Below are 14,198 nucleotides of genomic sequence, written 5' to 3'. Positions count from 1 at the left end.
ACACCATGGTGGGCCATTATGTAACTTTAAGGAATGTTTTAGAATGTAATGACTTGTAAACTATAGAGGTTAAATTGTATAAGCATACATGATTTTCAATTAGTATGTTAGTGTTTAGTTAGTGAGAAGGAAGGTTATTAGGAGTATACAGTACATTGGTGTAGCTAATTATGGTTCTTCAGATACCCTGATGAAGTGGTTAAAGATGAAACACAAGTTGGGGCATGCTATTTAATGAGGCAGTGATATTATATGCTTTTACCCTTTGGAAACTTTGTAAGTGGAATAAAGTGGTTGATTTTCAATGCAGTGTCTGAAATTTGGATTATGTGTTTACATTGCATGCTTTGCAGAGCCGCTACATTTTATTGAGGACATGTTAAAGGTGCAGCGAGTGCTTTTTGTAACTCTACCAGTAACAGGACACCTGACTAGGAAATAACACATGCTGATCCCATTTTTTTCTCAAACAGGTTTATTTCAAGTCCACCATGATGTTTGAACATGGGTAACACCAGAATGTTTTTTTTCTTTTAAGACCATTCAGTAGTTGTTCCCAACCATTCTGATGCCTGAGCAGTTGGGGCAGTAGACCAGTCATCTGTGCTTAGAGTTGCCACCTCATCCCTTTAAACCCGAACACCTTTGAATTACACAGGTTCTGAGGCTAATAAATGCAGATAAGGCACCAAGTGAGTTTAATTACCACCGTAATCAGCCACAGAACCTGTGTAATTAATATGTGTTCAGGTTTAAAGGGATGAGGTGGCAACCATATCTGTGCTAGCTGGTTGGGAGCTCCAATCTTCTGCTGCAGGTTTGGGAGCTGCTGCTGCTGCCGCTGCTGCTGTGGCTGGGATCTCAGAACGCTCTGCAGGAAATTGCTGAATGGGCACAGATGGGACTTGTACTCCTTCTGAACAGTCAGGAACTTCAAGCTGAGGAAACTCTGTAACATTTGCAGACCATTCGCCCTGGTATTCCTCCTTAGTGGTAGCCTTCTCTGCAGCAGCCTGTTCTTCCTTCTCAATCTCCTCAGGATCCCGGTAAAAGTAGAGATCAGGGATCACTTCCCATGGATGTTCACAGGAAATTGTTCCCCTCATGCGCAGAACTTCACGAGCAAGCATCCATCACATAAGACCAACAGAATGGGCACCCTTGTTATTACAGGGGATGGCAACATTCACATAACGTAGAGGTGAATCTGTATTGCAGAGAGCAATAGTAGGATTATTGACGTATGATGCCTCAGTAAGTGGTTGATGATCAGCGTGTGGGTCAGTCACAACTAACAGGTGTGGTTCACGGAAAGCAGCTTGAATCTGATTGGTGAAAGCACCAGGTGTGAAGCGACCAGCAATTGGGGTGGCCCCACGGGATGAAGCAAATTTCAGAACAGCCCTCTGGCCAGTATTTCTGGAGGAAATCACACAAACATCAGCTGGGTTTTCAATTGTTCCGATGGCACGTGCAGCAAGCAGAAGCTTCTCCCATGTCCATTTCAAATTTATAATGTAAATACCATCACTTTTCCTTTTGTAGATATACTGCTCCATTTGAAAATCGAGGTTAATGCCATCCAAGTGAGTTCCTGCAGCCAGGAACTTGAGGACATCTTCCTATTTCATTTGCAGGACATCCAGACCTCCGGACATTGTTAAACACTCCTGAAGCTATGATGGGGAAAAAGAGACGCCGTGTAGAGATTCAGGGGGTGTCTGAACTGGATACTCGTGTCAATGTAGTGGAGAAAGAACAGAGCACAGCGTCTCAGTCTGTACAAACCTTAAAATCCTCTAACTCTGAACTCAGAATATACGGTTAAGGGGGGTCCCAGAATCTGTCCCACAATCAGAATTGCAATCGACAGTGGCCAATATCTTTAACCGCTATCTGGATCACTTGCCAGACCCTGAGTCCATCATTGACAGCGTTCACAGAACCCTGGGCCCAAGATCGGACTCAACTGACAGATCCTCTGCTGCTTACATTCTTTTACCCTCAAGGAGGACATAATACAGCGGGCCTGGAGGGTGGGAGTCCTGGAGTTTGATGGCGCAGCTGTCCACCTTTTGCCAGATGTTCCCAGAAAGACTCCTCATGCGGCAGACACTCAAGCCACTCCTGGGACGCCCTGAGCGAGAAGGATCTTACCTGCAAATGTGTCCATCCTTTCCATCTCATCGTCCGCAAGGGCACAGATACCTTCTCTCTACGTCATCCTTCGGAGCTGCCAGACCTGTTTGTCTTTTCTGAGATGGAACCGATTCCAATACTTAACTGGCTTACAGTGCTCATCTCTTGGGATCCCTGGCGCCAGGTCCCCTCAGGCAGACCACAAAGGGCCCATTATAATCGACGTGGTCATGGAGGCCTCTCATAAGCTTGAGTATTGGGGAAACCCCGATCCTCACTCCTAAATGAAGAGGCGGCCAGTTGAATCTACCAACGCACACAGTCAAAATAAACCTAGCTCTACATTTTTGCTTTACCTGTTGAACTTACAGGGACTACCTACCTCTCCCGTTTTTTTCTGAGAGCTATGCCTGGACTGCTGTGGAGAGGACCAGTAAACCCAGGGTCCTCCTGGTGTGACTTTTAACATGTCCTGGTTTGATGAAAATCAGAGTCCTTTATGTTATAAAGAGTTAATAAAGTTCCCCCCTTTTTTTTCCTTCTACATTGTTTGTTACATTGCACTGTATGTTCGTGAATGTTGCATTTTACTTTCTAATGCCTATATATTTGCGCATCTTGGCTGTTCTGGGTTGGGCTGTGAATTTTACGACCACACTCGGGAGTCATGGCTCTACCTCGAGACAGGACTAGTAGCTGTATACCCCTATAATTTAGGGGCTGTTTTGTTGACCTGTCCTGAGCTTAGAGCATTAAACCAGTGCCGACTTCAATTTATACTTTGAGGGTTTTTCAATTTCAAATGGTATGATCTCTAGCACACCCTGGTCTGCTGTAAAGCGGAGACCTTCTTTATGCTATACAGGGTTAATATAGTTCCTTTCTTTTTTGTTGCCTTCTATGTTGCTTGGTATATTGCATTTTTTGTCCGTTGATATTACATTTCACTGACCAATGCTTTTCTAATTGTACACTCTGAGCGTTCTGTGTGGGGATGTGAATTTTGCAGCCACACTCAAGAGTCATGGCTCTGCATCAAGACAAGTCTAGCGGCCGTACACCCCCATAATATTTGGGCTGGCCTGTTGAACTGTCCCGAGCTTAGGACATTAGACGAGTGCTGATTTCAACAACGGGTTTTTCAATTTTCAACTTATTACTAATGTATTTAATCTGTGTTTTTGTCGGTCTACATCTATCACCTCACTTTTTCAGGTAATGCTGATGCTCCAACATAGGTTAATGTTGGCTGCGGGGGGCCCCAATGGTCAGGACTCTGTGCTTGTCCATGCCTTACTACTTCCCACACTAGGCATACTCTACCCTGGTTGGCAATAGTACTTCTCTGTGGAGTTTCTATCGTGCACTAGGCTCCTTTTCTTTACATTTTCTACATATACAATGAGCAAAATTCTAAACGCAACACTTTTGTGTTTCCCCCTATTTATCATGAGCTGAACGTAAGGATCTATGACTTTTTCTATGTACACAAAAGGCCTATTTCTCTCAAATATTGTTCACAAATCTGTCAAAATCTATGTTAGTAAGCACGTTTCCTTTGCCGAGATAATCCATCCACCTCACAGGTGTGGCATATCAAGATGCTGATTAGACAGCATGATTATTGCACAGATGTGCCTTAGGCTGACCACAATAAAAAGGCTCTCTAAAATGTGCAGTTTTATCACATAGCACAATGCCACAGATGTTGCAAGTTTTGAGGGAGCTTGCAATTGGCATGCTGACTGCAGGAATGTTCACCAGAGCTGTTGCCCTTAAATTGAATGTTCATTTCTCTACCATAAGCCGTCTTCAAAGGCGTTTCAGAGAATTTGACAGTACATCCAACCGGCCTCACAACCGCAGACCACGTGTAAGCACATCAGCCCAGGACCTCCACATCCAGCATCTTCACCTTCAAGATCGTCTGAGACCAGCCACCTGGACAGCTGCTGCAACAATCGGTTTGCATAACCAAAGAATTTCTGCACAAACTGTCAGAAACTGTCTCAGGGAAGCTCATCTGCATGCTCGTTGTCCTCTCCTCATCAGGGTCTCGACCTGACTGCAGTTTGTCGTTGTAACTGACTTGAGTGGGCAAATGCTCACATTCAATGGTGTCTGGCACTTTGGAGAGGTGTTTTCTTCATGGATGAATCCTGGTTTTCACCGTACAGGGCAGATGGCAGACAGAGTGTATGGTGTAGTGTGGGTGAGCGGTTTGCTGATGTCAACGTTGTGGATTGAGTGGCCCATGGTGGCACTGGGGTTATGGGATGAGCAGACGTATACTATGGACAACAAACACAGGTGCATTTTATGGATGGCATTTTGTTGTGCCATTAATCTACAACCATCACCTCATGTTGCAGCATGATAATGCACCGCCTCACGTTGCAAGAATCTGTACACAATTTCTGGAAGCTGAAAACATCCCAGTTCTTGCATGGTCAGCATACTCACCGGACATGTCACCCATTGAGCATGTTTGGGATGCTCTGGATCAGCATATACGACAGTGTGTTCCAGTTCCTGCCAATATCCAGCAACTTCGCACAGCCATTGAAGAGGAATGGACCAACATTACACAGGCCACAATCAACAACTTGATCAACTCTATGCGAAGGAGATGTGCTGCACTGCGTGAGGCAAATAGTGGTCACACCAGATACTGACTGGTTTTCGGTCCCCCCAACCCCCCCCAATATAGTAAAACTGCACATTTTAGAGTGGCCTTTTATTGTGGCCAGCCTAAGGCCCACCTGTGCAATAATCATGCTGTCTAATGATCATCTTGATATGCCACACCTGTGAGGTGGATGGATTATCTTGGCAAAGTGCTCACTAACACAGATTTAGACAGATGTGTGAACAATAGTTGAGCGAAATAGGCCTTTTGTGTACATAGAAAAAGTCGCAGTTCTTTGAGTTCCGCTCATGATGATAGGGGCAAACACAAACGTGTTGCGTTTATAATTTTGCTTAGTGTATATATGATTTTTTTTCTCTTTCTCTTTCTCCCTCTACCCCTCCCCTTTACCCCCCCCCCCGCCCTCCAAGAGCAGGTGGCAGTAGAAGTGGAATCTTAGGCAGTATGTCTATCAAGATCCTCTCTTGGAAAATAAAGGGGTTGCATTCCCCGGAGAAGCATACTAGTTGTCCAGCAGAGCTCTGGAGACACAGGGTACACTCATTTTAGGGCAGACAAGATACCCAAACTATCCAACAAATACTTTCCAATGGCATATCATAGTCCATCCTCAACCACTAAATCTAAAGGGACGAGTATCCTCATATCCAAATCCCTTCCCTGGCAATTCCTTGAAAAGTACCATTGAAGCCTTCTGTCCACTTTTCCTCGAAGGAATTCTAGTCTTAGGAGGAGACTTCAACCTAACCTTGGATCCCCACAAGGATTCTTCTTCAAACTTATCTTCTCTACTTCGGGGAACCCGACTTCACCTTAAAGACCTTTTACACACTCATCAATTGGTCGATATATGGAGAATATTTCATCCACAGGAGCAGGACTATACCCTTTATTCTAATGTTCACGTTCCTTACTCCAGAATTGATTTTTTCTTTCTTAAACATTCCGCGATCCCCCTGGTCACCAAAACAGACATCGGCCATATCGCACTCTCGCACTCTCTGACCATGCTCCATCTATTTTGGAACTTGCTCTCTCACAAGCGTCCCTCAAGACTTCTATGTGGCGGCTCAATGAGGCGCTCTTGAAAGATCCCGAAATTGCGGCAGATATCCTCAAGGAACTTTCCTTATACTTCTCTACTAATGTAGGCTCTGTGGACAATCCAATTTCTGTGTGGTCTTCACACAAATGCTACATTAGGGGAATCCTACTTAAACATGGTCATGCGGCCAAACAACGTCGCAACAAAACCTTTTCCGACCTTTTGGCTTGACTCCATTCCTTAGAATGTCAACATAAGTCCAGACCAGACCGTATCATAGAAGCGGAACTAGTTAGACTCTGGGAGGCCATAAGGGATCATTCTCTATACGAAGCGAAACATCTATTGTTTAAGGCCCGTCGTTCTTTTTACGAATACGGAAATACGTTGGCCGCCTACTGGCCAATGCCTTATGCACCAAGTGCTCGCAGGCATATATTCCAGCTTTACTTTTGTCGTCGGGTTCTAAAGTTCATTCCACTCCAGAACTAGCGGAGAGTTTCCGTGACTTCTACTCTAAGTTGTATAACTTATACCAACCTTCCACTTCTGGTTCACCACCCCAGAGCTCTTCAGACATTAGCGACTACCTTAGGGAATCCAATCTCCCTACATTGACTACGGAAGAGCGTGAGGATCTCTCTAAGCCTATTACAGTAGAGGAATTTGCGTCGGCCAGACACTCAGTCTGGTAAGGCTCCCGGCCCTGATGGATTTACCCTCCCTTACTATAAACAGTACCAAGACTCCTTGGTGCCTTACTTCACCACAGCCTTTAACTCGGTCTTAGATGGACGCAACCCCTCTGCAGACATGCAACATACCTCTACTTCAGTGATCCCTAAGCTGGGTAAGGACCCATTGCTATGTGCCAGCTTTAGGCCTATCTCTCTTCTGAAATGAGATGTGAAATTATTCACCAAAATCCTGGCTTCTAGGATGAATGTCTTGTTACCTCGCTTAATTGCAACAGATCAAGTCGGCTTTATTCGGATTAGAGAAGCTAGGGACAACACTATTCAAACACTGAACATCAATACTCTCCCGTAGTCTCCTTTTGCTCCTGTCCACAGATGCTCAAATTTGTGGGAATGCCAAACTCCATCTTGTCTTGGATTTCAGCCATCTATAAGAACCCCACTGCTACAGTACAGGTAAACGGCTATGATTCCAACCATTTTTCCAGCTTAAACGGCACCAGACAGGGTTGTCCCCTGTCCCCTCTACTATTTGTTCTCTCTCTGGAGCCCTTTCTACAACATATCAGAAGTAACCCGACCATCCGAGTAGTTGAAGCTGGCAAATAACCACACAAAGTGGCGGCTTACGCCTACAACCTCTTATTCTATATTACTGAGCCTCTTACCTCCTTACCCTCCTTGTTACAGGAGTTGAAACGCTATAATACTTGGTCTAAGTTCAAGGTCAACTTACAAAAATCGGAGGCCTTAATTATCTCCCTATCAGACACTACCAGAGAGAGCTTATGCCCTTTTATCCCGTTCAAATGGGCTGCCTGCTCAATTCAATATCTGGGAACGAAACTTTCTGCGAACCTAAATGATGTGCTTCCTCTCAACTATCAGCCTTTCCTGTCAACACTAGCCGCTGACCTTAAAAAGTGGGACTCTCTGGCCCTTTCTTGGTTTGGCTGCTGTAACGTACTTAAGATGAACGCGATGCCCAGACTCCTGTACTTATTGCAGGCTCTGCTGGTACAAATACTTCAAGCCTTTTTTCATGCGGTGCATTCGGTATTTATCAAATTAATTTGGCGAGGTAAACATCCACGCCTTAGCAGAGCGTTGCTGTGCGGCGCATATGATGACCAGGGTCATGGACTGGTGCCGACACAGCGACCTGAAACTCTGGGTATCGCTGGAACAGGAGGTGGCCAAGGCTCCCTGGCCTACCTTGGGTTGGGAAAATCCATGTTACCCATTTATCTACTCATCCGTTGATTGGCCCCACTTTAGTGGAACTGAACAGGTTTTTCCGACTTTAATGAGCAGGTTCCCATCCCCAATGACTTCAATTGTTGGTCACCCGGGGTTCATACCCGGTTTCACTGATGCAACTTTTCTTTCGCAAAGCCCACAGGGACTTCTGAGGGCCTCTCAGCTCTTACGATCTTCCGGTTGGATATCTACGGAGACTCTGTTGTCTGGAGGGGCTCCCCTAAATTGGATCACTGGCCTATTCAATTGTCACACTTTTTGGATCATTGCCTAAACTGGCCCTTTTTGTCCGTAAGCTCCACTCATTTAAGGAACTTTGCTTTGGCGATGGCCAGATCCAGAGCTCCTTATCAACCTCCTAAAAGTCTCTGCTGGATCTCCATGCCACTTTGGTACAGAACCCCATCAGTTCTGGCGAAGATATTCCCTCACCAGATGGATCGCTGTTGGCGTTGTGGCCTTCACTCGGGTACCCTCCTACATATTTTTTGGGAGTGTCCTACTCTTGCAACTTTCTGGCAAACAGTGCTTAAGCTCATACATAAATTCATAGACATTTATTTACAAGATAATCCAGCTGCAGTCCTACTTAACCTTACCCCCCTGTCAAGGAAACGTTGCCACAAATCCCTTCTCCAGCATCTTCTTAATGCTGCACGGGCTTGCATTCCTCCTCTGTGGAAGCAACAGTCTGTTCCAATGGTGGCCCAGCGGATTGCAAGAGTGAAGGACATAGAGCAAATGGAAGATCTGACCTCTGATTTATGGGATAAGTCAGAGGAACACAAGTCCAGATGTGTTCACTGGGACCTCTTCCACTTCTCTGACGAATTCATCCAATATACCAAAGATTCACTGTCAGTGGTCCCCACTGCCTGACTGATGCTGTTGATTCCTGCTCTTTGGAGGTGACCCCTCTATCCTCCTACCACCCTCCCTAGCTCTCCTCTAACCTCTCCCACTCCCTCCCCCCTTTTCTTTTCTCCCCCTTTTTTTTCTCTTCTCTGCTCTTTTCTTCTTACCTCTCCCTCTCATTCCTTCTTCATCTGATCTTTTCTATTTCTTTCACAACAAATAAGTAAAAAAACATGGTGTGTACAGGCATGTGTTAACTACCCCATTTTAGACTTCCTACTACAACGTGATAGATTTTTATGGCAACTTTGGATCATCCCCCCCAAAACAAGCACAACATGCTCGAAAGGTTCTATACATTTAAGTATGATTGTTTTGTATCTCTTACTGCATTTAATATCTGCCTTAATCTTTTGCAATACAGTACATAGCTTTGGTTGTGCCTTATAAACTTGACCCTGATTGATTGTACTGAGAAGTTATCTGTTTATTGTACTTGTGACACATCTTTAAATAAAAAAAAAAAACATGGCTCTGAGGACTATGGCAATGTTAGCGTCATTCCGGTCCCAACTGTTTTTTTTACTGCAGCAGTTGACCCCATACCACTCTGTGAAGATGGCTTCTTAAAGAGGAGGTCCAGCACCCCCACGAAAAATTAAAAGTCAGCAGCTATAAATACTGCAGCTGCTGACTTTTAATATATGGACACTTAAATGTCCAGGGTGCCTGTGATGTCGGCACCCCAGCCGATTTTAGGTAAGGGAACACTGCGGTGAAGCCTTTCGGCTTCACAGCCGTTCCCCTACTGTGCATGCGCGAAGTGCACTGAGCATTCTAATTGGTCTGGCGGCGGAGGGGACCAAACTTTCGTGAGACGGCGCCACGGCCCCGTCTCCCAGATGTGGGGAATGCTACCTGTCAAAAACAGTTACCTGTTCCCCCCTTCCCCCCTGAAAAGTGCCAAATGTGGCACCGCAGGGGGGGAGGAGACGGATAAGTGGAAGTTTCACTTTTGGGGGGAACTCCGCTTTAAATTCTAACAGTGTGATTTGAAGTGTATATTAATGGTACCACTGTAGTAAAAGCCACATTTTGACAACTCTCTTTCTAGCAAAGGTCGCAGGGGAGATTAAGTAAATAATACAATAAACTTTCTTCCTGCATTACTTTAAATAATTCTACATGAGGTAGGCAAAATGGAGTAAAGCTAAGAAATTAAGTTTTAACAATAAAAAATGTATATACGTCTTCTTACCTAATTTCTGCAGGATTTGTCCCCTGATCTGGATGCATACAGACTGAACTAAAATTCTGTCACTCTCTTCAGAATATTTCCAGGTGCCTGGTTATTTTTCAAAAAAATTAAAAGATAATAGAAAAAAACGCATATCAGGTAAACTGTTTTAAAGGAACTTTACAACTTAGTATTTCACCACTTCAATCAAAACTAACCTTTTATACAATACATACATTATAAAAGACTTTCGCAAAATAATATCTCACTGCAATGACCTTAAACATATATGGATATATATTAAAAACCTAGGCTGGTTTTCAAAAAGTGACCTTAAAGTGTAACAATCACATATTTACGTATTTTAACATGCAGTAGGCAATATAACATTATATTGACTTATATTTAACCTAATTAAATAAAATCTGATAAAAAAAATGTGTGTACTGACTTTTTAAAGTATAACTGCACAATTTTATGAAAATAAACTAATATTGTATGTTACCTTTCCCATACTGCTTCCCTGCCAGTATCGCCAACAGAACAGCTGAGAAATTTAATACTAGCTCAGAGCATGGAGTATGAACTGTCCATAGGATTTATTTATAGCCCACAATTTCAAGTGCTGCCCAAATACCACTGCAATTACAAATTTAAATTATGCCCAGATAACAAGCAATTGAGCTACAAGTTTGAAAATGACTTCCTAAGCTATTGCTAGACTTGCTACTGCCAGAATTCACAAGTTTGTTACACAATTGCAACAAGTCCGCAATGCAAGACTCCAGATCAACTTTCTTTGCAAAGTCTGCTGCATGTTCTGGTTCAATTATGTTGTACAATAGTCGTCCCTCCAGAGGGGTTTCTGTGACTTGCAGAGCTTTTGCTGTAGACACACCACTGCAACTTTGCTCTTGCTAGAGAAAGACTTGCCACGCATATTTGTGACAAATTAGAAAAGTGTCAACTAGAACTTGTGCTTCAAGTGCTCTGCAAGTGTACAACTTGCAGTGAAAATGTGCAGCAAGTTAACAGACTTACAATTCAACACTGCCACAAGTTTGTGGCAAGTTATTCTTGCTATCTGGGAAATTACAAGCATCTAACACAGGGGTAGGCAACCTCGGCCCTCCAGCTGTTTTGAAGTCCCATGAGACACTGCAAGACCCTGACAATCACAGGCATGACTCCTAGAGGCAGAGGCATGATGGAATTTGTAGTTTCAACACAGCTGGAGGGCCGAGGTTGCCTACCCCTGATCTAACACCTATAATATAACTTTGTGGGAGGGGACAGATATACATGCCTACTAACAGGAATAACATAAATCTCCATAAAGCAGTGTTTCTCAACTCCAGTCCTCAAGTACCTCCAACAGGTCATGTTTTCATGCTTACCATTATTTTGCACAGGTGATTTGACAAGTTTCACTGCCTAATGCAGCGTACACACGAGCGGACTTTTCCACCGGACTGGTCCGACGGACTATCCGTGGACTTCCAACGGACTTTCCCAATGAACGGACTTGCCTACACACGATCACACCAAAGTCCGACGTATTCGTACGTGATGACGTACGATCGGACTAAAATAAGGAAGTTGATAGCCAGTAGCCAATAGCTGCCCTAGCATCGGTTTTCGCCTGTCGGAATAGCACACAGACGAGCGGGCTTTTCGATAGGAACTGGGTCCGGCAGAGTTCCGACGTAAAGATTTGAAACATGTTCCAAATCTAAAGTCCGTCAGATTTTCGACCGAAAAAGTCATCTGCAGGTCCGATGAAGCCCACACATGGTCAAATTGTCCACCGGATTCGGTCCGTCGGACCAGTCCGGTCGAAAAGCCTGCTCGTGTGTACGCGGCATTAGTAATCACCACAGCCGTTTCATCTGAGGGAAATCCTGAAAACATGGCCTGTTGGGGGGGTACTTGAGAACTGGAGTAGAGAAACATTTTCATAAAGTATAAGTAAACAACAGATAAGGCAACTCCTTGGTAGCCACCTAAAAGTAGCAGTTTGGATGAAGGTGTTCTTGTCATTATTAAACATTTGTATAAACTACATTAAAAATCATACCCCTTTGCAATATCTTCATCTTCAAACCCCTCCCTATATTGTCCAAAAACTAGAAAAAAAGTTTGGGCTGCAGTTCTAATTAACCATTTGCCGACTATCCGCTGCAGTTATACTGCTGAAGGTTGGCTCGGCTGCGCGAATCGCTGTAGGTGCACATCGGGCTCGTACATGGCAACCTGTGGGCACGCGCGCGCCCATTGGCCAGCGGGGGAGCCAATCAGCGGGTCCGGCAGACTCCATATTCACTGCCCACCCGCGATCGTTCCCCGCAGTGACAGTAGGGGGATCTGCCATAGTAAACAAGATAGATCTCCGTTCTGACAGGGGATGAAACAGAGATCCTGTCTTTCTGCTATTCAGGAAGACGGATCTGTGTGTTGTCCCAGGCAGCCCATCCCCCCACACAGTTAGAAACACACTGAGGGAACACATTTAACCCCTTGATCGTTTCTGATGTTAACTCCTTCTCTGCCAGTGCCATTAGTACAATGTCAGTGCATACCTTTAGCACTGATCACTGTAATAATGTCACTGGTTCCCAAAAAAATGTCAAAAATGTCAGTTAGGTGTCCAATCTGTCCGCCGCAATGTCACAGTCCCGCTAAAAATCGCTGATCACCGACATTACTAAGAAAAATTAAATAAATATTAAAAATGCCATAAATCTATCCCCTATTTTGTAGACGCTATAACTTTTGTGCAAACCAATCAATATACGCTTATTGGGATTTTTTTTTTACCAAAAATATGTAGCAGAGTACAAATTGGCCTAAATTGATGAAGAAATTAGATTTTTAAAGAAACTTTATTGGGTGTGTTTTATAGCAGAAAATAAAAAATATTGTTGTTTTTTCAAAATTGTCGGTCTCTTTGTTTATAGCGCAAAAAAAAATAAACAAAATGCAGGTGGTGATCAAATACCACCAAAAGAAAGCTCTATTGTGGGAAAAAAAGGACATCAATTTTATTTGGGTACAGAGTCGCATGACAGCGCAATTGTCAGCTAAAGTAGTGCAGTGCCGTATCGCAAAAAATGGCCTGGTCATTAAGGGGGCAAATCCTTCTGCGGCTGAAGTGGTCAATATAAATAAGTCCCCAAAGAGTACACAGCTGCATCCTCCTTGAGGTTCATTATGTTTCTTACCTGTTGCTCCATTGTTGCTTATTAGACTACTTAATATATACTCCGCTTTCAAAAGCTTTCCTGTAAATAAAAGATATAAAATACAACAAATGTTACACATTACAAATTTCATCCAGTTAATCCACTATCACAAAACATTCATACAGAAAACCTTAAAATGAACCTTTCATTACACTATACTAACATAAGAGAGGTCTGCAATGGAGACCTCCATAATTCTGTCAGCAGACCGGTCCTGTAAGACGTACCTACCACATTTCGGGCTGGTTTTTACCCGCATCCAATTCGCATCAGAGGAGAGTGTGACTGGCTTTCAATGGTGCCGGTTCACACACCTCCGGGGCGGTCGCGTTCTGCATTCGAAAAGTACCCTGTGTGTCTTTGGCTCCGAATCTGGTGCAAATTCAGGCAGAAATTCGGACTTGATTCGCACTTGAATTGGTGAACAGGGACGCACCAGACACCCTGCTGTGAGCCGTGGCCACAACATGTGTGAACCCAGCCTCAAGCTTAAAATTTTCAGCTTCATTTATAGCAGATGGAGAGTTTTTATAGCACCTTTTTGCATGCTATTCCCATCGACTGAAGAATGCACAGGCTGGGGGACAGCTATGTAGGAGTCCTTCACATAAAGTATTGGATGGCCTATGTAATATTTAGTGGTATTTTATTCCAATGTAAAAAATACCAACATAGTCTAATGCCATTTAGGAACGTAATGAAAAAATATGTGAACGTTTACAAAAAATATATTACACACAGTTAACCTTCTGACGTGCAATCCTATATTTAAAAAAAATACCTAACTAAATCTAGCAAATGTATGTCCATTTATTAAAGGGTTCATTTGGATTGAATGTTTTGTTGTGCTCTGAGCAGCAGTTATATATGCTTGTATGCATTACCACCTAATCAGAAACTTTAGCTGGATAAACTTTATTTGGTCAAGGGTTCCATCTTAGTAAATTGAACGTGGGGAGAGATAGGGTGTAAGCTGATCTTGAGGGTAGAGGTAGCAGTGCAGGAGCCTATTGTGGACCATGAAGAAGGAAAGAGAATGGGGACTAAACATGGAAAGGGGAAACGGATAGAG

The 14,198-nt window shown here is 43.7% G+C and overlaps 1 protein-coding gene and 1 pseudogene across 13 annotated transcripts in view; both read right to left on the bottom strand.

Moving 5' to 3' along the window:
* ALPK1 (alpha kinase 1) overlaps positions 1-14,198 on the bottom strand; it is a 189,649-nt gene that overhangs the window by 30,794 nt on the left and 144,657 nt on the right. For all 13 annotated transcript variants that reach the window (XM_073602555.1, XM_073602591.1, XM_073602601.1 and 10 more), the window contains 2 exons: positions 13,106-13,165; positions 9,906-9,992 (listed from right to left, as the gene is read on the bottom strand). In XM_073602555.1, the coding sequence (XP_073458656.1) occupies positions 9,906-9,992; positions 13,106-13,165 (147 nt within the window). The remainder of the gene's footprint in view (positions 1-9,905; positions 9,993-13,105; positions 13,166-14,198) is intronic.
* Positions 88-1,658, bottom strand: LOC141114786 (small ribosomal subunit protein uS2-like; annotated as a pseudogene).

Source organism: Aquarana catesbeiana, linkage group LG01 (assembly GCF_042186555.1).
Source record: "Aquarana catesbeiana isolate 2022-GZ linkage group LG01, ASM4218655v1, whole genome shotgun sequence".
Lineage (NCBI taxonomy): Eukaryota > Metazoa > Chordata > Amphibia > Anura > Ranidae > Aquarana > Aquarana catesbeiana.
Note: the sequence above shows the minus strand (reverse complement) of the source record. Positions and strands in the feature narration are given on the sequence as shown.